Source organism: Bufo bufo, chromosome 4 (assembly GCF_905171765.1).
Source record: "Bufo bufo chromosome 4, aBufBuf1.1, whole genome shotgun sequence".
Classification (NCBI taxonomy): domain Eukaryota; kingdom Metazoa; phylum Chordata; class Amphibia; order Anura; family Bufonidae; genus Bufo; species Bufo bufo.
Genome location: NC_053392.1, coordinates 392,717,849 through 392,745,561, shown reverse-complemented (window position 1 = coordinate 392,745,561; position 27,713 = coordinate 392,717,849). Strand labels below are relative to the sequence as shown.

At 44.9% G+C, this 27,713-nt stretch overlaps 2 protein-coding genes across 4 annotated transcripts in view; one reads left to right on the top strand and one right to left on the bottom strand.

Moving 5' to 3' along the window:
- ADAT2 (adenosine deaminase tRNA specific 2) lies at positions 1-27,617 on the bottom strand. Of its 3 annotated transcripts, none has more exons than XM_040429250.1 (7): positions 27,510-27,617; positions 22,452-22,580; positions 15,384-15,488; positions 9,005-9,155; positions 5,782-5,888; positions 305-377; positions 1-216 (listed from the first exon to the last, which is right to left on the bottom strand). In XM_040429250.1, exons 2-7 carry the CDS (start codon positions 22,509-22,511, stop codon positions 185-187), a joined length of 528 nt encoding a protein of 175 aa, XP_040285184.1. In that variant the 5' UTR covers positions 22,512-22,580; positions 27,510-27,617; the 3' UTR covers positions 1-184. The 3 variants fall into 3 exon arrangements, with proteins under 3 accessions (XP_040285184.1, XP_040285183.1, XP_040285185.1); XM_040429249.1 differs by having other exon boundaries at positions 22,452-22,529; positions 27,510-27,555; XM_040429251.1 differs by having other exon boundaries at positions 22,452-22,529; positions 27,480-27,510.
- Positions 27,540-27,713, top strand: part of PEX3 (peroxisomal biogenesis factor 3) — a 48,044-nt gene continuing 47,870 nt past the window's right edge. Inside the window, exon 1 of the mRNA XM_040429248.1 lies at positions 27,540-27,658. The gene's annotated coding sequence lies outside the window, so the exon portion shown is untranslated. The remainder of the gene's footprint in view (positions 27,659-27,713) is intronic.

The window sequence follows — 27,713 nt, the reverse complement described above, 5'->3', positions numbered from 1 at the left end:
TCCGGGCTCTGCCATTCAGGAAGAGTTTTTCTTTAGATTCCAATTAGAAAAGCACTAAAACAGCAGCACAGAAGAAGGTAACAGGTGACAGTCAAGGACAAAAAGGACGTAGAATGTTTCAGAGTTTTGTGCCTATTTTACTTGATCAAGTAGAAGCGTCTTCCAAACTAAAGTGGAAATTGGTTTATTCTTTTTTTCGGACTTTTGATTTTGGTGCTACAAGCGAAAAAAAGAAGAGATATTATTTTTCAATCATCTTTGTTAATATGTACAGTAAAGATACCAAAATGTGAGTGATACCGACCATTAGGGTTTTCTTGCTTGTAAAAGGTCTTTAACAGCTCCACGGCTTTCTCAGCTTTGTATCCTGGTATGCACTAAACAATACATAAAGTCACAGGACTCTAAACGCCCGGTTCCACTTTATTTTACTAAGGCTTCGTTCACATCACCGTTCAGCCTTTCCGTTCTCCTGCTCCGTTTAGGAGCAGGAGAACGGAAAGGACGGAAAAGGCACATAACTGACGCCAAACTGAGTCCTTAGGACCCCATAGACTATAATGGGGTCCGTTATGTTTCCGCTCAGAAGATGATTTTTAAGCGGAGACAAAACTCCTACATGCACAACTTTTGTGTCCGCTTAAAAATCATCTTCTGAGCGGAAACATAACGGACCCCATTATAGTCTATGGGGTCCTAAGGGCTCCGTTTGACTCAGTTTGGCATCAGTTATGTGCCTTTTCCGTCCTTTCTGTTCTCCTGCTCCTAAATGGAGCAGGAGAACAGAAAGGCTGAACGGTGATGTGAACGAGGCCTAAGGCTACTTTCGTACTTGCATTGTTAATTCCAGTATTGAGATCCGGCAGAGGATCTCAATAGCAGAATTAAACGGATCCGTTTTGATTTTGCACATCAGGATGCCTCCGTTCTGTTAGGACGTGGTGATGTGAAATTAAAACGGATATAAACAGATCAGTCACTAACTACATTGAAAATCAATTTGCGATGGATCTGTTTTTTTAGGCTCCATAAAATACGGATCCATAATGATTGACATTGTTTTCAGTGCCAGAATGCTGACAGAACGGAAGACATCCTGATGCATCCTGAACAGATCTCTTTCCATTCAGAATGCATGAGGACTAAACGGAACAGTTTTTTTCTGGTATTGAGATACCAGAGAACAACAACGTAAGGCCTTATTCACACGACCGTTTCCCCTCCGTGACAGTGCTGTGGACCGCAAATTGCGGTCCACAATGCACGGGCACCAGCCATGGGGTTGCCGCATGCAGATTGCAATCCCATTCACTTGGGGTCCGTGATCCGTACGTTCCGCAAAAAGATAGAGTAAGTTATATCTTTTTGCAGTGCGGAGGCACGGAACGGAACCCACGAAAGCACTCCGTAGTGCTTCCGTAGGGTTTTGTTCTGTGGTTCCGTATCTCCGGATTTGCGGACCCATTCAAGTGAATGGGTCCGCATCCGTGATGCGGAACGCACACGGCCGGTGCCCCATGTATTGCGGACCTCCCGTATGCGGGCCGCAATATGGCAACGGAGGGGCAATGGTCGTGTGAACAAGCCCTGAGTGTGAAAGTAGCCTAACAGTGTTTCCAATAAGTAAAGTACCCCCAATACGTAATTTATCTTCACTGATGTCCACACTGAACAATGATTACTAGTACGTAGTCCTCTGTAGTCCTACCCACATGACATGAGAAATATTTTGTGGTTAGCAAAAATAGCTCACCTCTCAAGGAGCACGGGTCAGAAGAACGGAAAACTAAATGGTGAACCAAGCCTCACTCTGACATCTGTCACTGTATATGCATACAATGGTATACATCGCTCATAGGCTCCCGCTCAGTGGCGTATCTACCAGGGAAGCAGCTGCTTCGGGGCCCCAGCTCAGAAGGGGCCCGGGAGCACAGGGCTGGGGACAAACAGTAGGCAAATGACAGCAGCACCATTATGTTTATTTTGCAAGGCTGCCTCCTCTCCCTGGTCCGTGTGGCGATCTCAGCCCCAGCTGTGCTCCTGGCAGATCTATTCCCCATTGCTGAGAGGAAAATGAGCATCAGGATAAAAAGGGGTACGCTGATTGGCTGGTGTGATCGAAGGGGAAGAGACCTTTGCACTCTTAAACAGATTCTTGCAGGAGTCCTCCCACCTCAGGTTATTTGATTGTCCTTCCTCTCCCTGCACTAGTTGTTTCCTCATGCCCCTTATACTCCCCTCTGCTCCCAGGTGCCTCACTGCTCCCCTCTGCTCGTCTCACTGCTCTCAGGTGCCTCACTGCTTGCCTCTGCTTCCTCCTGCCCATTGGGTTCCTAACTGCTCCCTTCTGCTCCCAGGTGCCTGACTGATCCCTTCTGCTCCCAGGTGCCTCACTGCTCCCCTCTGCTCATCTCACTGCTCTCAAGTGCTTCACTGCTTGCCTCTGCTCCCTCCTGCCCCTAGGCCCTCCCTGCCCATTGGGTTCCTAACTGCTCCCTTCTCCTCCCAGGTGCCTCACTGCTCCCCTCTGCTTGTCTCACTGCTCCCCTCTGCTTGTCTCACTGCTCCAAGGTGCCTCACTGCTCCCCTCTGCTTGTCTCACTGCTCCCCTCTGCTTACAGGTGCCTCACTGCTCCCCTCTGCTTGTCTCACTGCTCCCAGGTGCCTTACTGCTCCCCGATGCCTCACTGCTTGCCTCTGCTCCCTCCTGCCCCAGGTTCCTCGCTGCCCCTAATGCTCCTTCCTGCCCACAGGTGCCTCGCTGCCCCTGATGCTCCTTCCTGCCCCCAGGTGCCTCGCTGCCCCTGATGCTCCTTCCTACCACCAGGTGCCTCGCTGCCCCTGATGCTCCTTCCTGCCACCAGGTGCTTTGCTGCCCCTGATGCTCCTTCCTGCCACCAGGTGCCTCGCTGCCCCTGATGCTCCTTCCTGTCACCAGGTGCCTCGCTGCCCCTGATGCTCCTTCCTGCCCCCAGGTGCCTCGCTGCCCCTGATGCTCCTTCCTGCCCCTGATGCTCCTTCCTTCCCCCAGGTGCCTCGCTGCCTCTAATGCTCCTTCCTGCCCCTGATGCCTTGCTGCCCTTGATGCTCCTTCCTGCCTCCAGGTGCCTCGCTGCCCCTGATGCTCCTTCCTACCACCAGGTGCCTCGCTGCCCCTGATGCTCCTTCCTGCCACCAGGTGCTTTGCTGCCCCTGATGCTCCTTCCTGCCACCAGGTGCCTCGCTGCCCCTGATGCTCCTTCCTGTCACCAGGTGCCTCGCTGCCCCTGATGCTCCTTCCTGCCCCCAGGTGCCTCGCTGCCCCTGATGCTCCTTCCTGCCCCTGATGCTCCTTCCTTCCCCCAGGTGCCTCGCTGCCTCTAATGCTCCTTCCTGCCCCTGATGCCTTGCTGCCCTTGATGCTCCTTCCTGCCTCCAGGTGCCTCGCTGCCCCTGATGCTCCTTCCTACCACCAGGTGCCTCGCTGCCCCTGATGCTCCTTCCTGCCACCAGGTGCTTTGCTGCCCCTGATGCTCCTTCCTGCCACCAGGTGCCTCGCTGCCCCTGATGCTCCTTCCTGTCACCAGGTGCCTCGCTGCCCCTGATGCTCCTTCCTGCCCCCAGGTGCCTCGCTGCCCCTGATGCTCCTTCCTGCCCCTGATGCTCCTTCCTTCCCCCAGGTGCCTCGCTGCCTCTAATGCTCCTTCCTGCCCCTGATGCCTTGCTGCCCTTGATGCTCCTTCCTGCCTCCAGGTGCCTCGCTGCCCCTGATGCTCCTTCCTGCCCCCAGGTGCCTCGCTGCCCCTGATGCTCCTTCCTGCCACTAGGTGCCTCGCTGCCCCTGATGCTTCTTCCTGTCATCAGGTGCCTCGCTGCCCCTGATGCTCCTTCCTGCCACCAGGTGCCTCGCTGCCCCTGATGCTCTTTCCTGCCCCTGATGCTCCTTCCTTCCCCCAGGTGCCTCGCTGCCTCTAATGCTCCTTCCTGCCCCTGATGCCTTGCTGCCCTTGATGCTCCTTCCTGCCTCCAGGTGCCTCGCTGCCCCTGATGCTCCTTCCTGCCCCCAGGTGCCTCACTGTACATACTTTAAAATTTTCACACAGGGGCAGGCTCACCATGCCCAGCCACTCTGCATCACATTCATTAAAAGGGTGCCCGCGCTGCCCAGCATCTGCCCGCCCCCATACATGATGATGAGTTGAGCTGCCTCTTCTGCCTGCCTGCATAGCGCACTGCCAGCCAGAGAACAAGCTGGCAGCACGCTATGTAAATTAATCTCATCAGGTAGCGCAGTTGCATCCCGCCCACTAAGTGAAGCCTCCGCAAGGAGTGCAGCAAGCAGCAGAAGCATGCGAGAGGAGAAGCAGCACGGCAGAGGGTGGAGGGCATGCACAGCACTTGTTTTACAGGTATGGGCCTGGTACCCCCCCCCCCCCTCCCTTGTCTTGCCTACTGCTGCACTAGTGCACAGTGGTTCTGGGGCCTTTCTGAGCATGAGGAAGGAGGAGGGCAGAGTACAAGTGGTTCACCCTTTCCTCCTGAACTTCACAGACTGGGAGAGGATAGGAGAAAAAGGCCAGGTACAGCAGCAGGCAAAGTCCTGAGTGTGCAGCCACTGGCTGCAATCCCAGTCCCACCAGCCTCATATAATAAAAGGCATGCATCTGTTATAGTATAGGAGGCTGGCAGAGGCTGGGATGACCACCTGGCAGCTGCATGCTGAGGCCTTCAGCATGCAGCTGCCAGGTAGCCAGATCACAACCTCTGCTCAATCCATTCTCTGCCAGCCTCCTGTACTATAGCATGCGGTACATTGCAGCCTCCCCTCTCTGCTCGCTGTTTCGCCATCTACTAGTGCTTATTATGGGACTCTTAAGTAACATATACATACTTGTGATGCCAGGATGGTCCTGGATGGCATCGGGTGAGTGCGTATGTGTACCATAATAAGCACTAGTACATGGTGTAGCAGTGGAGGCAGAGAGGGGAGGCTGCCATGTACTGCATGCTATAGTACTGGAGGCTGACAGAGGAAAGAGTGGGTAGAGGTTGGGATGAAAATTCCTAACACCCCACTTTCACAATGTTTTAAATAAACATAAAAATAAGCATTGCCATGTCCAAAAGTGTCTTCACTATTAAAAAATAAAAATAATTTTCATGCATGGTGCATGCCGTGACTGAAAACTATCAAAACACGATTCAACATTTTTTTTACCCCATTAGTGATCAAAAATTGGACCAATAAAAACTAGTTCATCAACCAGAAAAAAAAGCTTCAGCTCTTTAGGCAGAAAATGGCGATACAAAGACAAAATAGTTTTTTCAAAGGTTTTATTTTAAGTAAGTGAGGGGGGGCCCTGTAAAAATGTAGCTGTGGGGCCCAGACAGTTCTAGCTATGCCCCTGGTCCCACTACTGGCTCCCGTCAGGTGAATGGAGCCCTATAGATAGATTTTCGATGCAGGTTTCTGACTTGAAGCTCGAAGTGGATCCAGCAGGAAGGAGAAGTCCTTCCTTTATATTTCTCATTCCAGTCCAACATACTTCTGACTCTGGTTCAAAAAACTGCATCAAAATCTGCCACAAAAAGCTGTGTGTGACATCGCCCTAAATAAACAAACACTGAAGCACCTTCTCCTCTGAACACCGGGAGGACCATTTTCTCACTTCTTATAATGTCCCACTACTTTTAGAGTTATCCTATGTCTTTCAAATGTATATAGTTATATTAGGTTCTAGTTCCTGATTTTCAAGAGGTACAGAAGTTACTTTACTATGTCATGAAAATGGATCCTCATACCTTGAATGGAGCTCCTGTGTTTGGTATACTATTTTCAGCAACATTCAAAATGGATCCACATCCGCCAAATCGTTCATTACAGCAACCATATACCACTAAAGGAATTCCTGAGTCAGTGTTAAGGATACATTCAAGAAAATTTTAGCAAAGGTAAAGGCCTTGAAAAGCTCCTGGGATAAGGTCTCCATCCAGTGAACATTGTGCAGGTTCCAACAGCCCATATTTTACCAAGTGTACTTGTAGCGATGTTGCCTAACAATTTACTAAATTACACTGGAATGACAGATGATATGATGACTGTTGGTATAAAATGTCTTTCTTCATGCATATTATCACACTCCAGTTACAATTCTGTTTGGCAGAAAATGGCTCACCTCTCAAGGAGCACAGGTATATTCACAAGCTCCAGGGTTAAAGCAGAAACTCATATGAATGGGGTTTGGAGAAATCCATGCCCATGCTGCAGAAACCTATGTACAGCTGTGAAGTGGAACTGTTCTTATGTTTTAACATTATGTAGGAACAGTATTTTAATTATTATTTATTTTTTTGTAACACAGCAGCAGAACAAGGTACATTTATCCTCTGCTGCGGTGTTACTACTCCTTTGCTATTTTAACACTAAGCACCCTGGATACTGGGAGATCTGGATTGTTTGGGCCACACAAACTGTGATTGCTGAGGTACATCTGTTGCTATTATTTTTAGTAATATACTTTATAAGGGAAATGTGTTTATTTTGACTAGAAAACAGCCTGTAAAGGGTCTTCCTATCAACACTCTGAGCGTTACTAAGGAGAGCCTGTCATCGGCATATACTGTATGCTGAAGGCGGCTATGTTTAATTACAGAGGCAGGCTTCTCAGCCTGCCTTTTATCACTCTACCACAGCCCTACATGTGCCATATGTGCGTCTTGTCCCTGCCTATCTGACTTGCTACCAGTGCTGACTGCTAGCAACTCTTAAAGGGGTTAGCCACTTTCTGGCTACTTGTGACTAATGTAAAGGTAAGATGACTATATGACACTTACTAATATAGTCTTTGGGGGTCATTTATTAAGACCAGCGTTTTAGACGCTGGTCTTCATAAAGCCCCATAGCTGGCGGTGGATTCGGTGAAGTTATGAGTTGCCAGCCTCTCCATAACTTTGGTGCATCCAGTGCCAGTCTAAATGTAAGTCGGCTTCCTAGCTGGCTTACATTAAGACCATTTTCTACTCCTACTGGCCCGTTCACTTTCCCGCCCACAATTTTAGACCTGGGGTGAGTGGGAAAAAGTCGCAGATTGCCACCTGCGCCTGAAATACACCTAACATAGGCATATTTCAGTATAATAAATGACCCCCTTTATTATTATTCTGTGCCATTTGCCATATTTCATAAACCAGCATTGCCCTCTTGTTAGGCAAATCTTCTCTGCTGTCCGCATAGGGATCCTGTCTATAAGATGGCTGCTGATGAAGGGTCGTGTGACCAGGCAAATCACTCAGCCCTCTCCATTCTAACATACTACTCCAGCACTAAACTCCCAACAGTACAGGTGCAGATAGGCAGCGATCCACTGACAGTTAGTTTGCTATGTACCTGCATACTTTTTGCCAGCGTAGAGCACTACAGTTCAGAAATATGTTAGAGTAGAAATGCTGGGAAGATAGCAATCAGCAGAACTGCCAGCAACTTGAGCAGGGACAAGTCACAAATAGCACAAGGCACATGTAGGGACATAAAAGGCAGGCTGAGAAGCCTGCCTCTGTATTTACATATAGCTGTCTTCAGCATACAGTAGACGCTGAAGATGGGCTCTCCTAAGCAGTACTCAAAGTATTACTAACAAGACACTTTACAGGCTGTTTTCTAGTAAAAAAAAAATATATTTACCTTATGAAGTATATTAAATAATAATTATAATTATTGTTCCTACACAATATTAAGAATAAACAGTTATGGTGTATTTACACAAGGCAATTATCGGGCAGATTATTGGAAACGTCCGCTCCTGCGAACGCTCGTTCCCATCAATCTGCCCTTCTAAATGTGCCGCCAATCACCCGATGAACGAGCAAACCTGTTGTTTGTGCAGGTACCACCAATTATCGTTTCTGGGCAGCAGATCGTGCTGTCTAAACAGTGATCTGCTGCACAGAAGCCATGAATCTGTAGGAGGACAAGGGATCACAATAGCAATCCCTTATCCTCATACAATGAAAGAGATCGCTGCATGTAAATAATGTTTTTGTGTTGCCATTTTCTTAAAGCCATAATTTTTCATTTTATTGCTACCATTTTTGGGTACATAAGAGTTTTTGATTGATTGATATTATGTTTTTTGGGATGTGAGCTCCCAAATTTTTTTTTTTTTTTTACTGACATAGAAGTCCCAGCTACAGGGGAAATACACCCCCCAGAGAGGCTGTACAACATAATACAGCGCTGTACAGCCTCAGTACAGGGCTGATCGAGATCTATGGAAGACCTGACAGCTCCTGCACTCTCCCGGCCCTGGCGGTCACATGTCCACTGGGCGGGGACAGGAAGCGGCATAGCATTGAGTGCTGTGTATACAGCGATCTAGAAGGCAAGGACACCCAGGAACGGTCCCTTCCTTCTCTCTGGGGTGTCCTGCTGTCACTGAGAGCGGGCCCCCCGCTCGGCAGCTGCACAATTAGCGTGCAGCTGCGATCTCTGAATGGATGTTCCAGAACGTCCATTCAAAGATAAACCGACCGCCCAAGGATGTTTATAGTCAATGGGCGGTCGGGAAGTGGTTAAAGGTTAACATATTTCTGAGAGCATACACACCGTTACAAAGGGCAAAAAGCTGGTGAGATCTGTGATATGTGAGTGTGAAAGTCACAGTGATGATGAACTCTGATCTGTAGAACTCTCTGACTGACATGCCAAATAAATTCCATTAGGGGAAGATCAACTATTCTGTGAAATCTTCTCCTGACACTTTTTTTATGAGGAAAAAACATATATATTTTTTAAGAAAATCTCCTTCAACTGCTAAGAATCAGCAGCTATCTTGTTGTGCATCAAGACAAGCTTTCATCTCCAGAAGAAGCTGGAAACTTGGATCTGTCTTGGTTAGTAATTCTTTCAAACTTCCAAATCAATAGTTAGAAGTGGAAAACTTCAGTTACGGTTTGGTAACATAAACCTGTAAAATAAAGATTCCATTGATGCTACAAATATTGTATGTATGTAATGCAGAAAGGATACGGAGTAGACGTAGAGCACCGGCACACATGATGCATGGTTCCACTGTCACATACAAGATGGTGTCTTCAAAAACTTCTGTGGAGCTCTTGCCATTCTTCTCACACCAGTCCAGCACCTGATCAATTGCCACCATTTCTGCATGACGTGTGGCCTGCAGGATGAAGAATGTGATATGGGGTAAACAAACATATTACATGGATGATCTAATTATTTACATTTATAGGGGAATTCCAATTCAAATGATCTTCTGTCGCACATCCATGCGAGGAGATCATACTGGTGAAGTGATATGGCTTCACCACTGACTGGCAAAATGTTACTGGAAATCTGACACAATGTTCAAAGCAAGCCATGATTGATATGAATGTCCTTTTGCTTGGAATGTAGTCAGGTTTTCAGTAACAGAAAGGTATGAGAAGTGTCAAAGAGGGTTGTGTATAGGGAGAGATGTGTGAATCAAGCAGAGCCAGGCAGGTAGAAGACTGCGGGGAGCTGCTCCTGTGACTCTTCTCCCCATTCCCGGATCCTCTTCTCTGAAACACAGCAGCATGAAGTCCTCACCCCAAAAAATCTCATGGCACTCCAATGTATGGTGGCAGAAAAGGTCAGATTGACGCGAAGTCAAGTGAAAATTTGTTGTATTTAATGTGTTATGAGAGTGAAGTTAATCATTGTTACATCTGTACTACGGATTGTGCCAGTAACAGACATAATGATCACCTTATACCCATCAGCCATAACATTAAAAGCTAATATAGTGTAAGTCCCCTCCTTGTGTATGTCCTGGCCAAACGGTAATGATGCATCGAGGCAGGAACCTCTGAAGGTGCCCTATGATATCCGACACAAAAACATTAACATCAGATCCTTTAAAGAGCGTCTGTCTGCATGATCAACCCTATTAAACCAGGCATATTGCCTGGTAGGGTTGATCAGGCTGAATAAAACCATACCTTACTTAGGTTTCTTTGTAGCAGCATTCCCGAGATATGAGCATTTTTATTGTTATGTAACTAGTTGTTCGAGCACCAAGGGGCCAGCCAGAAGGTCAGCTGACTTGGCGCTTGCGCAACTGGTCTGATGTGCGTAGGAAGCGGTATCAGATACACTGCTTAACCACCCAGTCACTGAGAGGATTTGGCGCAGTAATGAGAAAACAGGGCTAGACGAGATGTCTAGCCCTGTCAATCACAGGGGAGGGGGGCATGCACAGAAAGGAGGGGTGTAAGAATAGCAGTGCCTTCTGACCCGGCTAATTAGCATAATAATAAAAATGCTTATATCTCAGGAACACTGCAACCTAGAAACATAAAATCAGCCTGATCACCTCTACCAGGCTGCCTGGTTTAATAGGGTTGATCCTGCTGATAGATGCTTTTTAAAGGAGTTTTCTGGGTTCTGAGCATTGATGGCCTATCTTCAGGACATTTCCTGTGTGTCTTAAGGAGATCCTATAACTTATTTATAAAAAATAAAAATAAAAAAGTTGCAGGCTGGTTAACCTACAATTATACAAATAATTTGAATACTGGAGAAAGAAAGTGAGACTACAACTTCCGATGCAAGGCAGAAGAGTGAGCCTGTGTGAACCACTCTCAGGCTCTTCTTTCACTGTTCCATTTAAAGAATGGGAACTCTTGCAGTTTACGGTGTATCTTTTTGAGCTGCACATTGATAACTAAACTGAGGTGACTTTTCTTGCTGAAAGTTCGTTCCTATAATGGAAAAATCTCTTTAACCTGTTCTCAACCGCCTACTGTAAATATACATTGGGAGCTGGGCACTTAAAGATGGTGCCTGCTCTCAAGCGCAGTGGGCGCCATTGCTGCTGGGAGACTGCTGTTTTAAACAGCAGACACCCGAGGCTAGTGTATGCAATCAACGATAACATGAATCGCACATATTTAAAGGGGTTGTCCGGGTTCAGAGCTGAACTCGGACATACCTCCATTTTCACCCCGGAAGCCCCCGTGACTTGAGCATCGGAGCAGTTCATGTTCCGATGCTCTCCTTTGCCTTGCGCTAAATCGTGCAGGGCAAAGGCATTTTTTGGAGATCCGGTGACGTACCGGGGCTCTTCACGGGGCTGCCAGGAAGCCCGGTGACGTCACCGGCACTGATGGGCCGGATTTAGCACTGCCCTAGCCAGTAAAACGGCTAGGGCAGTGCTAAAGCCCGCCCATCAGAGCCGGTGACGTCACCAAACACACTGTCGGGCGGAAGTTTTCGCCCGACAGTGTGTTATGATAAACAAAAGAGCCATTGTCCTGCGCGATTTAGCGCAGGGCAAGGGAGCGAATCGGAGCATAAACTGCTCTGATGCTAGCCTCAGGGGGGCTATCTGGGTAAAAATAAGGGTATCTCCGGGTTCAGCTCTGAACCCTGACAACCCCTTGGTCACATTTGACCATGGCATCTGGCATCTCCAAAACCAGGAGCATGCACTCCCAGTGATTCAACATCTCCCCCTAGTGGGGGGGGGATCAGGGGAGCCGGATGGTTTGTGTAGCAGCCTCGGTCCTCCTGAATGTTTTAAGGCTGCCTGTGAAGACCCTTCCTGTGGCAGGGCTCCATAGGAACATAGTGAACTTCTCATCTAATGATTGCTTGTTCAAGTTCCCTAAGGGAACTATTAAAAAGTGCAAAAAAAAAAAAAAAGAGAAAAAAAATATATATATATATAAAAAAAAAAAGAAATTTCAAATCACTCCCCCTTTCCTCAAAATAAAAAATAAACATCATAGGTATCACCACATGCAAAGACGCGCAACTATTAAAATATGGCAAATGGAATAGAAAAAAAAATTTTTTTTTAAAATCGACGATTAGCCATTTTGTTGTCACTTTACCTCCCCCAAAAAATTGAATAAAATAGTGATCCAAAAGTCTTACTCCAAAACGGTATCAATGAAAACTACATATCATCCCTCAAAAAATGAGCCCTCACACAGCTCCATACACATAATAATAAAAAAGTTATGGGGGTCTTAATATGTTGATGCAAATAAAAGTTTCTAAAGTTTTTTTATATATTAAAACGCAAGAAAAACTATATAAATATGGTACTGCTCAAATCGTACTGACATTGAGAATTAAAGTAACTGGTCAGTCTTACTGCATAGAAAACACTGTAAAAACAAAAAGCATAAAACTTTTTTTTTTTTTATTCCACCCCATTTGAAAATTATTTCCTTCTTCCCACTACATTGTATGCAACCGTAAATGGTGCCATTAGAAAGTACAACTTGTCCCGCAAAAAACAAACCCTCATACGGCTATATGAATGGAAAGATAAAAGTTTGGCTCTGGGAAAGCTGGGAGTAAAAAACGAAAACATGGAAAATGGCCAGGTCCTAAAAAAGTTAAATGGGGTATTCCAGTTTTGTGGTACTGATCACCTATCCTCAGGATAGGCATCAATATCAGACTGATGGGGGTCCGACTGTAGGAGTTGTGCCTCTTGTGCAAGTGCTGTGCCCTCTTCAATGTTTACCTGCGCGCCGTCTACATTGAAGTGGTGGTGAAGGGTAATTACAGCCTTTCAAGTGAATGGGATAAAATGATGGCCCTTCTTGGGTCAACTTGGGATTTCTGCCACGAACTCCTTTGCGTTGCATTCCTCTGGATTTTTGTGATGTACTTTTCGCCAAGTAAACATGCCCTTTTAGTTGCCATTTCTCCCATCATTCATACATTAAAAAGTCCTACAATTATTAAATAGTGTGAAGATAATTATTAAAAAGAACCTGCCACTTCCGTGTCTATTATAGTAAATACTTACATTCCACATAAAAAAAAAAACAATGCTGAAGCACCTTTTCTCATAGCTTTCCCTGTGCTGCCCCTCTGCTATTCCTCCTAGAAATTTATAAATAAATTGAGAACTGGGTGTAATCAGTTGACGGTGTGTCCCTACACAGTCTGACACGGTCTAAACAGGACCTCAGTAGATAAATAAAGGGTCTTTATTGGTTGGTGACAACGCGTTTCGGAGTTGGTACACTCCTTTTTCAAGTCACCATTACTAATCATCATAAAATCGATATCAGCACCAATAGTGATAATAATGTCGCCATATATTCATGGATCCATTTGAATGTCAAAACCTGATGTACGCACAAAAGCACTCATTCCCAAAAAGCGTACATCAGGTTTTGACATTCAAATGGATCCATGAATATATGGCGACATTATTATCACTATTGGTGCTGATATCGATTTTTCGATGATTAGTAATGGTGACTTGAAAAAGGAGTGTACCAACTCCGAAACGCGTTGTCACCCACCAATAAAGACCCTTTATTTATCTACTGAGGTCGTGTCTTTGCGCCAGAAGGTATCAATTGGTGTACTGTATTAGTGCACTAAAAAAAAATATTCTATTGCAATACATATCATTCCTCTGGAGACTTGGCGACTCCACCCACGAGGACTGAGAAGATACCGGCTGCACCGACCCCTTGTCCTCACGAGTGTTGCGCCCACGTATGCACAACATTGTAAGGTGAGCATAACTCTCGATGTCTTAATTCCATATATTCATCATTGAACTTATCACCCTATGAGCGCCTTCCTACCTTTTTTTTCGCCACAATCACGGTCTAAACAGTCAGTGCCATATTTGTAGGGACACACCTCTTTGACAGGGGAAATAGTAACACCCAGTTATCAATTTATTCATACATTTCTATGAGGACTAACAGAGGAAATGCACCACATAGAGTTCTAAGTAAAGATGCTCCAGAATTGCTATCCATGGGGAATACAAGCTACTAAAACAGACAAGTCTACCCCTATTTTATCCCTTAGTGAGGCAGCACGGTTATCCCATCTATATTTAATACATAGGGTATATAAGACCCCAGTGTTCTTGCATAAAATAGGCTACAGAGATAGTCCAGACTGTCCGAAGTGTGGAAGTGATGAAGCTGACCTTTTACACATGATGTGGTCATGTTCATCACTGTCATCTTATTGGAAAGCAATACTACATCTGGTGAACAAAGTATATAGTGCTAGTTTTAAGTTGGATCCCAAACTGTGTGTATTAGGCCTGGTACCAGATAATAATTTACAGTCTGTTACAATTACTGGAATAGGGAGAATGCTATATCAAGCTAGGAAAACATTGGCAGCAAAGTGGATCCAGCCCATACCTCCTGATATATCAGAATATGTTGCTAGATTAAATACTGTGATTCGCTTAGAAAGAGGAGTATATCAAAAAAGGAAGTGTCTGTCCAAATTCGAAGCAATCTGGGGCAGCTGGATTGATAACTCTGGGTGCTGTAGCTCCTGGCTGGCACTTACAAGGACTTTTTCTATGACAAGGTGAATGCAGTGAGAATGGATGATATATATAGAATATCGGATGGTAGCAGGTGTGTGGTGCATTTATAGAAGCCTGATAGTGAGGGGGTTACCTGGAATTAGAATGTGGCTGTATGGGAAGATTGATGATGGACTGTGATGTTATATGGAACATCGCTGATTGGAATTAGATGATGGTGGATGGCTTATTAAGGAGTAATGTGGTGCCGACACCCCGAGAGTGATGACTAAGGAAGATGTTTTAAGAGTGTGTCCTGCCTTAAAGGGATTAGGGGGAGGTATGGGTTTATTTGTTTAGGATGGATAATTGTACTCACATTGAAGATACTTTTGATACCGGAGTTTATATGTGGATTTATGCCATGTCTTATGTAGATATGTGTAATATAATGTATATATTATATATTATATATGACAGATAATGTATACAGCTGTGGTCTACAAAATATCATGTTAATGTGATAAAATAAGACTGGAAAATGTTAATAAAGAAACATCTGATTTAAAAAAAAAAACAGACAAGTCAAGAGTGGTGACAAATCCTCTTTAAAGGGGTTACTCATTAATTAATATTGATGACCTATCCTCAACATAGGACATTAATATCAGATCGGCAGGGGTCCCGGGTGTCAGACTGATCAGCTGTTAGATAAGGCCGGCGCTCTGTGAGCGTCGCGGCCTCTTCATAGGCCATGTGATGTCACCTTACATCGGTCTAGTAGTCTAGTTGCAGCTCAGCCCCATAAAAGTGAATGGGCTGAGCTGCAATACCAAGCACAGCCACTGTACTATATACAGCGCTGTGCTTGGAGAGATGCCTGCAGCCGGCTGCGCTGACTAGAGCTCCAGCGAGCGCAGCGCATCCCTGTAACAGCTGATTGGTGGCGGTGCCCCGCTGATCTGATAATGATGACTTATCAGTACTCATGATCAATGCCTGGATAACCCCTTTAAGTATCAGTGAAAGTAATACTATTGTATTGTTAGAGTATATATAGTTAGTTAGAGTTAGTTTGTAAACAGATTCTGCTACTTTGCTGCAACATACATTTTTTGTTTCATTGACTTCATTTCTTCCTTTCCCCACTATTTGTTTATCATGGACCATGAGACATCCAACAGGAACTTCACCATTATCTAAGGCATCTTGAGCCTGAAATTAATGAGAAAACATCCAATATTACATTATGGCCAATGGAAATACAAAACAAACAAAAAAAGATCAAACAGCAGTGTCATGTGGAAACCATCAGCAAGCTACACATCACTGATCTGTAACATCTCACAACAGCATCTAGCTCGCTTGCTGACACTTTCCAGTTAGGTCAGGTTTATACAACCATAGTGGCTGCAACCGCCAAATTCTGTGTAATGTTACTGAACTGAACCCAATGATGATCATATCTTGGTTCAGGTGTTGCCCCCATAATACAGACTATAAAATGCAGTCAATAGATAAACCAACACTGTTTCCTTATTTCAAATAAGTAAATGATCCACAATCATTCATTACAAAACCAATAAAAGATATATGGATCTATAAGTATCAAATCACAACTCAAGCAACAAAGTTTTATACAAAATCACAGATCTTTTTATTGGTACAAAATTAGAGTTGTGACCACTGGCCACACAGACATTTAAGAACACTTAAAATGCCATACAGACCGCAGATATGTGGTAGTTACAATGATAATGCGTAAAGTGCAAGTGCTAAAAAACTTTACAGCCAAGAGATTGGTCAGTGCCAAACACCAAGTTAGGTCTTGTCTATACTATATAGCAAACGGTAAATATTGGACCATAAACTAAAAGGACCTATTACTTACATCAGTGACTCTAAACAAATAATGACATGAATGAGAAAGCATACTGACCACAATCTCTACCACGGCACTGACAGTCTGTGCCCCGACGCGCGTTTCGCCGTCAGCTTTTTCAAGGGGTAATGACAAACAGCTTCCTAACCGGGTATATATGGTCCACATAGTGGGCGGACACACTTTCACCTCACCTATAGATGAAGGGCACACTGATGAGGAGGCAGGTTCCACAGCATTCCTCACCTGCATAGTATGTTATGCTCGTCTCGTGTGTTATGGCGCACGAACCGCCGCACACCGCCAATGCTCACGTGACCGGCCGTCGCAATGACGCAGGGCGGCTACGCTCACCAGAGCACAGGACGTCCTACGTCAGAGCCAGGGCCGCGTCAGTGCGCCCGCGGCTGCGCAGATGGACGTGCGCACTACGAGCTCCATGCAGGTTAAGGGCAAAACACTGTCTTGAATCAATTGCTCCAACAGTGCGCTCTCCATCCTAAAACATATATACATATGGGGTTATGTGGTTTTCCTTATCTCCCTACCAATATTTGGTTCGTCATGTATCTCTAAAGGTATATACATCAAAATAGATATGCACAGGTATCATACATTATGAATTAAATTCTGAAAAAAGCTCCCACATTAAAAATACAAGAACCCACAACGACAGTGATTAGTGACGCTAGTGATAGTGCTATAAACAGTATATATATATTTATGTAAAATACACATAAATTGTGAGACAATTAATCATTATGTAACTATATGCATGATTACCATTCCAAAGGACATGATTATCATACCACAAAAATACAGTTTGACTTAATTAACATCGTGCAAAAATTATATAAATAAACATGATCATAACTATAAATATATTGTCATGCATGCCTTATCACGGTACACCAACACCGGCATGAACAAGCAATACATGTGTTATAAAAATAAAAAAAGACATGTATTTAAAAGTTATTAGTAATAAGAATACATGATTTCATCAACATGTGTTTATAATGTACAGACATAAATGCACTTCATAACATGATGTATATACATGACTCATTGATCGCAGTTCACCAAACGATCCAATGGTTTGTAGGTCCTATCCATATTTATTCTTATGGAGAAAAAGATTTTCCAATTCCATAACAGCAGTATATATATACCCTACATATGTAGACAAAAAAGAGATCAAATCAGTGTGCATAGTTCATACATCACACCATACGAACCCGGCTAGAGATAACCTAAAAACATAGACATCCTAACTATCTAAAACACCACACATCAGGGATGATGCTGCACCCTACAAAAACGAGGCAAATGGAACTTTATCATTCAGGCCAAATGGCACCTGAGTATTCAACTTCACAATCCACTTGCTTTCAACCTGCTCCAACCGTTTAAAAAGATCACCGCCACGCGCACCAAGGGAGACCCTATCTATCCCCCTGAATTTTAAGTCCTGCCAACAGTTGTTATGTTTCTGACGGAAATGTTTTGCAATAGGTTTTAATTTTACAAGTTTATCTCTTTCTCCATCCGCAATTTTGGCGGCTGCCCGAATGTCTTTCTGATGTTCCTGTATGCGAACCCGAAACTCACGAGTCGTCATACCAATGTATATCAGGCCACATGGACATGTGGCGTGATATATGATTCCTGTGACACTACAGTTGATAAAATGGACAATATTATAGCTCACTTTACCTGAGGAATCCTCAAAAGTCTTGGTTTTGATAATTGCTCTACATGTGGTACAATGACCACATGGTACAGAACCCCATTTGGGCCCTTTGGATTCAAAAATGAATCCAGATTTAGATGGTATATAATGGCTCCTCACTAGAATATCCCTGAGATTTTTGCTCCGTTTTGCCACAAATTGGGGGGTTGGGGTAATTGTTTTCCCCAAGTCCACATCCGATTTAAGGATGGGCCAAAATCTTCTGAAGATTTCTCTCATATTGTACCATTGAGTATTGTAGTTGGTTATCATACGTGTGACAGGAGTTTCTGGGTTGACCCGAGCCTTGGGAGATAATAGGGATTCCCTTGATGCGGCGGCGGCACGTGTATAGCCACGTTGTATATCACTATGATTGTACCCCCGTTGTGTGAATCGGTTTTTTAAGGTTTCAGATTCTCTTTCAAATTCGCCTCTTGATGTGCAGATCCGTCTTGCCCTCAAGAATTGACCAATCGGTATTGAGGTTTTTTGATGTTTGGGGTGGAATGAAGTAGCATGAAGCAAGGAGTTAACGGCAGTTGATTTCCTATGGATCGAGGTTTCAAGGTCACCATTAGTTGTTACTTTAATGTTGATGTCTAGGAAGTCAATTTCTTTCTGACTTACCACTTTGGTTAGAGTGATGTTCCAATTGTTCGCATTTAATTTCTCCAAAAACAAATCCAAAGACACCCGTGACCCCTGCCATATAAACAAAACATCATCAATAAACCTCATCCATGATATTACCTCCCCATCAGCTTCATCCATAGATGACTGCACACACTGTCGCTCCCAATTACCCAAAAATAAATTTGCATACGAGGGTGCGCATTTCGCACCCATCGCTACTCCTCGTAGTTGTAAATAATGTTGGTCTTTAAACAAAAAATAAAAAATAATTATGCCTCAATATGTAGTCTAGAAGTTTCATCAAAAGATCAATCAGATCCTGTGGAAGATTTCTTGTGCGTAGAAAGAAAAGGGAGGATTCCAAGCCTATATCGTGTGCAATACACGTATACAGCGATTCTACATCACATGTTATTAAAAACATGTTATCCTCCATTTTGACATTCTCCAGACGTTTTAACACGTCTGTCGAGTCACGAATATACGAAGGTAAGCTCTCAACGCATGGTTTTAGACATCAAGAGGCGAATTTGAAAGAGAATCTGAAACCTTAAAAAACCGATTCACACAACGGGGGTACAATCATAGTGATATACAACGTGGCTATACACGTGCCGCCGCCGCATCAAGGGAATCCCTATTATCTCCCAAGGCTCGGGTCAACCCAGAAACTCCTGTCACACGTATGATAACCAACTACAATACTCAATGGTACAATATGAGAGAAATCTTCAGAAGATTTTGGCCCATCCTTAAATCGGATGTGGACTTGGGGAAAATAATTACCCCAACCCCCCAATTTGTGGCAAAACGGAGCAAAAATCTCAGGGATATTCTAGTGAGGAGCCATTATATACCATCTAAATCTGGATTCATTTTTGAATCCAAAGGGCCCAAATGGGGTTCTGTACCATGTGGTCATTGTACCACATGTAGAGCAATTATCAAAACCAAGACTTTTGAGGATTCCTCAGGTAAAGTGAGCTATAATATTGTCCATTTTATCAACTGTAGTGTCACAGGAATCATATATCACGCCACATGTCCATGTGGCCTGATATACATTGGTATGACGACTCGTGAGTTTCGGGTTCGCATACAGGAACATCAGAAAGACATTCGGGCAGCCGCCAAAATTGCGGATGGAGAAAGAGATAAACTTGTAAAATTAAAACCTATTGCAAAACATTTCCGTCAGAAACATAACAACTGTTGGCAGGACTTAAAATTCAGGGGGATAGATAGGGTCTCCCTTGGTGCGCGTGGCGGTGATCTTTTTAAACGGTTGGAGCAGGTTGAAAGCAAGTGGATTGTGAAGTTGAATACTCAGGTGCCATTTGGCCTGAATGATAAAGTTCCATTTGCCTCGTTTTTGTAGGGTGCAGCATCATCTCTGATGTGTGGTGTTTTAGATAGTTAGGATGTCTATGTTTTTAGGTTATCTCTAGCCGGGTTCGTATGGTGTGATGTATGAACTATGCACACTGATTTGATCTCTTTTTTGTCTACATATGTAGGGTATATATATACTGCTGTTATGGAATTGGAAAATCTTTTTCTCCATAAGAATAAATATGGATAGGACCTACAAACCATTGGATCGTTTGGTGAACTGCGATCAATGAGTCATGTATATACATCATGTTATGAAGTGCATTTATGTCTGTACATTATAAACACATGTTGATGAAATCATGTATTCTTATTACTAATAACTTTTAAATACATGTCTTTTTTTATTTTTATAACACATGTATTGCTTGTTCATGCCGGTGTTGGTGTACCGTGATAAGGCATGCATGACAATATATTTATAGTTATGATCATGTTTATTTATATAATTTTTGCACGATGTTAATTAAGTCAAACTGTATTTTTGTGGTATGATAATCATGTCCTTTGGAATGGTAATCATGCATATAGTTACATAATGATTAATTGTCTCACAATTTATGTGTATTTTACATAAATATATATATACTGTTTATAGCACTATCACTAGCGTCACTAATCACTGTCGTTGTGGGTTCTTGTATTTTTAATGTGGGAGCTTTTTTCAGAATTTAATTCATAATGTATGATACCTGTGCATATCTATTTTGATGTATATACCTTTAGAGATACATGACGAACCAAATATTGGTAGGGAGATAAGGAAAACCACATAACCCCATATGTATATATGTTTTAGGATGGAGAGCGCACTGTTGGAGCAATTGATTCAAGACAGTGTTTTGCCCTTAACCTGCATGGAGCTCGTAGTGCGCACGTCCATCTGCGCAGCCGCGGGCGCACTGACGCGGCCCTGGCTCTGACGTAGGACGTCCTGTGCTCTGGTGAGCGTAGCCGCCCTGCGTCATTGCGACGGCCGGTCACGTGAGCATTGGCGGTGTGCGGCGGTTCGTGCGCCATAACACACGAGACGAGCATAACATACTATGCAGGTGAGGAATGCTGTGGAACCTGCCTCCTTATCAGTGTGCCCTTCATCTATAGGTTAGGTGAAAGTGTGTCCGCCCACTATGTGGACCATATATACCCGGTTAGGAAGCTGTTTGTCATTACCCCTTGAAAAAGCTGACGGCGAAACGCGCGTCGGGGCACAGACTGTCAGTGCCGTGGTAGAGATTGTGGTCAGTATGCTTTCTCATTCATGTCATTATTTGTTTAGAGTCACTGATGTAAGTAATAGGTCCTTTTAGTTTATGGTCCAATATTTACCGTTTGCTATATAGTATAGACAAGACCTAACTTGGTGTTTGGCACTGACCAATCTCTTGGCTGTAAAGTTTTTAGCACTTGCACTTTACGCATTATCATTGTAACTACCACATATCTGCGGTCTGTATGGCATTTTAAGTGTTCTTAAATGTCTGTGTGGCCAGTGGTCACAACTCTAATTTTGTACCAATAAAAAGATCTGTGATTTTGTATAAAACTTTGTTGCTTGAGTTGTGATTTGATACTTATAAAATGCAGTCATATGCCTTCGTGAAACTCATTTTACAATCAGCTGTGTAAATAAAGAACAATTGCAATGTCAAGCTTCACTTTAAATAACATCTAAAACCTTACATTTGTGATTCTTAGAGAGGTTGCCTAGGCCATAAAAAAATAGTGGGGAAAGCCATGCATTGTGTATGAGTGAAAAAAAGAAGTAAAAAAAACATATCCACCTGTTCTGGTCATCTGGCACGACTCCATTTCTGTCTCTTCCACCCCCAGCCTGGCCAAAAATGTTACCGCTGCCAAACAATCAGTAGTGACATGTGCAGACACAGCAAGTGACTGCTGAAGCCATTGCGGTTTGTTTTTTACACCACCCCTTTTTTTCAGGGCCTGGGTAGTTACAGATGAGCAATAGCAAACTTGTCTATGTTTTGCCTGGTAACAAGATTTCAAATGAACTGCACTTGTATAGTGCCCGTTCACAATCCATTTCACTCCAGATGTGCAAATCAGCATAAATTAGGAGCTTCCTCTGGCAGCGCAGGAGTAATCAATAATAAATAATCCTCTTTTTAGCAGTTTTCTATGGTCACACAGGTGCTGTCTATGGTTTTCAAAGACCCATTTAATAAAATGGGCACGTTCCTTCCGCAAAACTGCTGAAAGTTGTGCATGCTCCCATGTTTTTTTTCCTGCAGAAAAACAGGCACATCTGAATATGAATCTAGAACAGGGATCAGCAACCTCCGGCACGCCAGCTGTTCGGAAACTACAACTCTCAGAATCCTCCTTTCACTTCTATGGGAGTTACAAGACTAGCTAAGTGTGCATGCTGGGAGTTGTAGTTTCACAGCAGCTGGAGTGCCGAAGATGGCTGAGCCCTGATCTAGGATTTTATGGATGTGTGTGCTACCCTGGCATTAAATAATAGCATGGGGTAATTCATTTATACTGGACGCCATCTCCTCTCACTCCATACCATTTGAAAGGCCTTGTCCATCCAACTTTTCATCTCTTCGGTCATCTCCGGTGGATCCATTCCTCCATATAATATGCACTAAAATCAGCAAATGATATTGAGTCCAGTTTCAGATCCATAAATCCATTCCTAAGAATACACTGATAGTGTTCAGATTTGCTCTGCAGTCACAGATTGTATCTCCTAATCTTTAGCAGATTAGAACATGTAAAGCCAAGAAGAAATTCACACGGTGGGGCAGATTTACTAATCCTGTAGATGGCGTAAAATAAGAACCCTATCATAGAACGAGGTGCAATAGATCACGTGATGTGACGTTTTGTGAGAAAAATGCACCACATTCTAGGTACTATGGCATTAGTAAATATCAAATATTACCTTTGGCATGTATCAGGGTAAACTACATAGCTTTAGGCCTCATGCACACGACCGTATTTTTTTGCGGTCCGCAAAACGGGGTTCCGTTTTACCGTGATCCGTGACCGTTTTTTCGTCCGTGGGTCTTCCTTGATTTTTGGAGGATCCACGGACATGAAAAAAAAAGTCGTTTTGGTGTCCGCCTGGCCGTGCGGAGCCAAACGGATCCGTCCTGAATTACAATGCAAGTCAATGGGGACGGATCCGTTTGACGTTGACACAATATGGTGCCATTTCAAACGGATCCGTCCCCATTGACTTTCAATGTAAAGTCTGGAGTCCCTTTTATACCATCAGATCGGAGTTTTCTCCAATCCGATGGTATATTTTAACTTGAAGCGTCCCCATCACCATGGGAACGCCTCTATGTTAGAATATACTGTCGGATATGAGTTAGATCGTGAAACCTCATTTCCAACAGTATATTCTAACACAGAGGCGTTCCCATGGTGATGGGGACGCTTCTAGTTAGAATATACTACAAACTGTGTACATGACTGCCCCCTGCTGTCTAGCAGCATCCGATCTCTTACAGGGGGCCGTGATCAGCACAATTAACCCCTCAGGTGCCGCACCTGAAGGGGTTAATTGTACTATCATATCCCCCTGTAAGAGATCAGGGCTGCCAGGCAGCAGGGGGCAGACCCTCCCCAGTTTGAATATCATTGGTGGCCAGTGCGGCCCCCCCCCCCCTTCCTCCCTCTATTGTAATAATTCGTTGGTGGCACAGTGTGCCCCCCCCCTTCCTCCCTCTATTGTAATAATTCGTTGGTGGCACAGTGTGCGCCCCCCCCCTTCCTCCCTCTATTGTAATAAATCGTTGGTGGCACAGTGTGCCCCCCCCCTTCCTCCCTCTATTGTAATAATTCGTTGGTGGCACAGTGTGCGCCCCCCCCCCCCTTCCTCCCTCTATTGTAATAAATCGTTGGTGGCACAGTGTGCGCCCCCCATTGGCCCCCCCCCCCTCTATAGCATTAACAACATTGGTGGCCAGTGTGCGGCCTCCCATCTCCCCCCCCCCCCCCCCGATCATTGGTGGCAGCGGGTTACTAGCAATAGTACAATAGTAAAAGATTCATACTTACCTGGGAGCTGCGATGTTCGTGTCCGGGAGCTCCTCCTACTAGTAAGTGACAGTTCATTTAGCAATGCGCCGCACAGACCTGTCACTTACCAGTAGGTGGAGCTCCCGGCCGGACACGAACATCGCAGCAGCAGCCAGCAGCAGGTAAGTATGAATCTTCTACTATTGTACTATTGCTAAGTAACCATGGCAACCAGGACTGTAGTAGCGTCCCGGTTGCCATGGTTACCGATCGGAGCCCCAGCGATTAAACTGGGACTCCGATCGGAACTCCGCTGCCACCAATGATGGGGGGGGGGGGGGGGGGTGGGAGGCCGCACACCGGCCACCAATGTTGTTAATGCTATAGAGGGAGGGGGGGCCGATGGGGGGCGCACACTGTGCCACCAACTAATTATTACAATAGAGGGAGGGAGGGAGGGGGGGGGGCGCACACTGTGCCACCAGCGAATTATTACAATAGAGGGAGGGAGGGGGGGGGGCGCACACTGTGCCACCAACGAATTATTACAATAGAGGGAGGGGGGGGGCCGCACTGGCCACCAATGATATTCAAACTGGGGAGAGGGGGAGGGTCTGCCCCCTGCTGCCTGGCAGCCCTGATCTCTTACAGGGGGCCGTGATCAGCACAATTAACCCCTTCAGGTGCCGCACCTGAAGGGGTTAATTGTGCTGATCACGGCCCCCTGTAAGAGATCGGATGCTGCCAGGCAGCAGGGGGCAGTCTTCACCATGGGAACGCTTCTGTGTTAGAATATACTGTCGGTTCTGAGTTTTCACGGATCCGTCTGTATAAAAACTAACCTACGGCCACGGATCACGGACACGGATGCCAATCTTGTGTGCATCCGTGTTCTTTCACGGACCCATTGACTTGAATGGGTCCGTGAACCGTTGGCCGTGAAAAAAATAGGACAGGTCATATTTTTTTCACGGCCAGGAAACACGGCTCACGGATGCGGCTGCCAAACGGTGCATTTTTCGTTTTTTCCACGGACCCATTGAAAGTCAATGGGTCCGCGAAAAAAAACTGAAAACGGCACAACGGCCACGGATGCACACAACGGTCGTGTGCATGAGGCCTTATGCAGTAAAAGATTTGCTGCACATTTTGATGTTAATCTTATTCCTAAGGCCTCATGTACACGGCCGTTGTTTTGATCCGCATCCAAGCCACCGTTTTGGCAGCTCGGATGCGGACCCGTTCACTTCAATGGGGCCGCAAAAGATGCGGACAGCACTTCGTGTGCTGTCCGCATCCGTTGCTCCGTTCCGTGGCCCCGCTAAAAAAATAGAACATGTCCTATTCTTGTCCGCGCTTTGCGGACAAGAATACTGGCATTTATATTGAAGGCTGTCCGTGCCATTCCGCAAATTGCGGAACGAGCACGGACGCCATCCGTGTTTTGCGGATTCGCGATTTGCGGACCGCAAAACACACCACGGTATTCGCAGTGAATAATAATGAACTGGGCGGCGCTAGGAAGCGACAGTTGAGGCGCGGCTGGGCACGAAGGTAGGAGAAAAAACGCCCCTTGGGCATGAAGAAATGTGAAAAAACGCCCCTTGGGCATAAAGAAATGTGATTGACAGATGAATATAAAGTTGTTTTTACATGGTTTACAATGCGGACAGGGGGTACTCTTATATCAATGGAATACACTTTAATAGATCTATGACTGCATAGGAATAACTAAATATGTTTATAGGGCCTGTCAGTGTCCCTTTAAGCCACATTCTTATCAGTAAGATAAGAACTGAGCTATAATGAATGTTTATAATGGTCAGAGATCATGAGCCCGTCAGGTGAGCTGGCTGACAGAGCAGAGAGGAAATTCAGATCCTGCTACTAGAGAAACTCAGCCCTGTACGGAGAAAAGGGCTCTGAACTTTTAATGAAAGGATTTTTAGCCTAAAATGAGTACAATGCAATAATAAAAAATTTCCCCAAAGGTGTACATAGCCTTTAAAGGGGTATTTTGGTTACATTGAGTTATCCCCTATAAACAGGATAGGGGATAACTATTAGATCAGTGGGGGTCCTACCACTGGGATCACAAAAACAGGGGAGCCTTACCCCTTGAAATTAACAGAGCGGCTGGTCGGGCATGCCTGCGGCTGCTCCATATGGTTTATATGGGAATTCCGGAGATAGCCAAGTATATCACTTAGCTATCTCGGGAATTCCCATAGAAATGAACAGAGCGGCCATGCACATGCCTGACCAGCCGTTACATTAATTTCAGGGGGTGCTTCACAGGGTACATGGCCCCCATTGTGATTGGTGGGGTCCTAGTGGTCGGACTCCGACCGATCTAATAGTTATCCTCTTAAACTGCTGATTGCCGGGAGTCAGACCCCCACTGTTCTCATATGGAAGACCTCTCCTAAGAATAGGCCGTCAATATAATAACCCCAGAAAACTCCCATTTTCTTTTTTTCTGATCATTTTATTTTATTTATTTTTTAAACATAGCCAGGCCGTTAATAAAAATCAATTAATTGCCCACCTCTACTTTCCGGAATTCTGTAGGACAAAACATAGTATTTCATCTTGTATCTTTGCTAGAATCTGCAATGAAAGCCCCTAACGGACCCTTTGCTGCAGATGTGAACCTAGCCCAAGGGTTTTATGCACGCAGAACTTTTTTTTCCATCTAAAATGAATAACCAATCTCAGATGGTAATGTCTAAAACGGATACCAAATGTACATAAATTAGCATAACAGGTGATTAAAATGCAGGATCCGTTTTTTCTTTATTTTTCTGTTTTTCTGACATAAGAGAAGAACAAAAAACTAAATGATGAGGAGAATTCTGTCATGGCGTAATGGACTTGTTTTCTATTTTCTGATATGGCACGTGGTCCCAGGGAGGTTGTGGCATGTCCTGATTTCAACTGTACCTGCGTCCTGATGATGCAGATGTCAGCTCCTGGCACCACCATTCACCAGTCTGAGCGCTCCCCAGCAGGCGTGATGCGGTGACGGTATTGCACCTGCTGTGGTGAGCGGGAGAGAGCACAGGCCAAGGATCATTGCACGGCCTGTGGGCATCGTGGCTACTGGCGCGGAGAGCATGACATGTGCCGTTCTTTGGGGGAATGAGGCTAGGTGAGTATTATTTTATTAACACGGGAAGGACTTCACTACTATGTGGGGGCAGCACTACTGTAAGGGGCACACTAAGGGGATTGGGCATGTATAGATAGGAATTGGGAGAAGTCAGTGGCGTGGCTTAGTGGCAACAAAATTGCCATGGTGCCCCTGCTGTTGGGAGGTATGCTGGAGATATCACAATGCTGGTGGTAACCATGGCTTCCAATTTGGCTGTCACCTGCAGAAACTATATATTTTTTTAACTTTCCCCCATGTGAAGGTTCCCATCATGCTAACGATGGAGAGCAAAGCAACGTGTGCAGACGGCATCAGTAGCAGAGCCCTGGAGGCTGGGCACACTGGGGCACATGTGGTAGCAGCAGCTCAGGTAAAGCGCGGACCACCACGTGACCCAAACATATATCATACCCTCCATTACCACATCAGCTCTCCGCTCACCTGCCTGGAAAGGCGCCGGTCACATGTTACCCCGGAACCAGGAAGCAGGCACTCTGTATCCGGGGGAACAGCTGGTCTGAGGCGCTGCGCTGTGTCCGCTTGATTCTGTACCGGGGACGGGGAGGCGGAACTCTGCGGCTGAGAGCTGAGTATGAACACTTGTCCATACATGACAGTATGCAGGGGCATTTATGTAGTGGCCGC

Excerpts from the sequence above, each read along its gene's own strand:
- ADAT2 (XM_040429250.1), bottom strand. The coding sequence starts at position 22,511 with ATGGATCCACCGGAGATGACCGAAGAGATGAAAAGTTGGATGGACAAG. Across the intron at positions 5,889-9,004 it reads CGGTGCTCTACGTCTACTCC|GAATTCCTTTAGTGGTATAT; the intron begins GTATCCTTTCTG and ends ACACTGACTCAG. Across the intron at positions 217-304 it reads CAAGCAAGAAAACCCTAATG|CACCAAAATCAAAAGTCCGA; the intron begins GTCGGTATCACT and ends TTTCGCTTGTAG.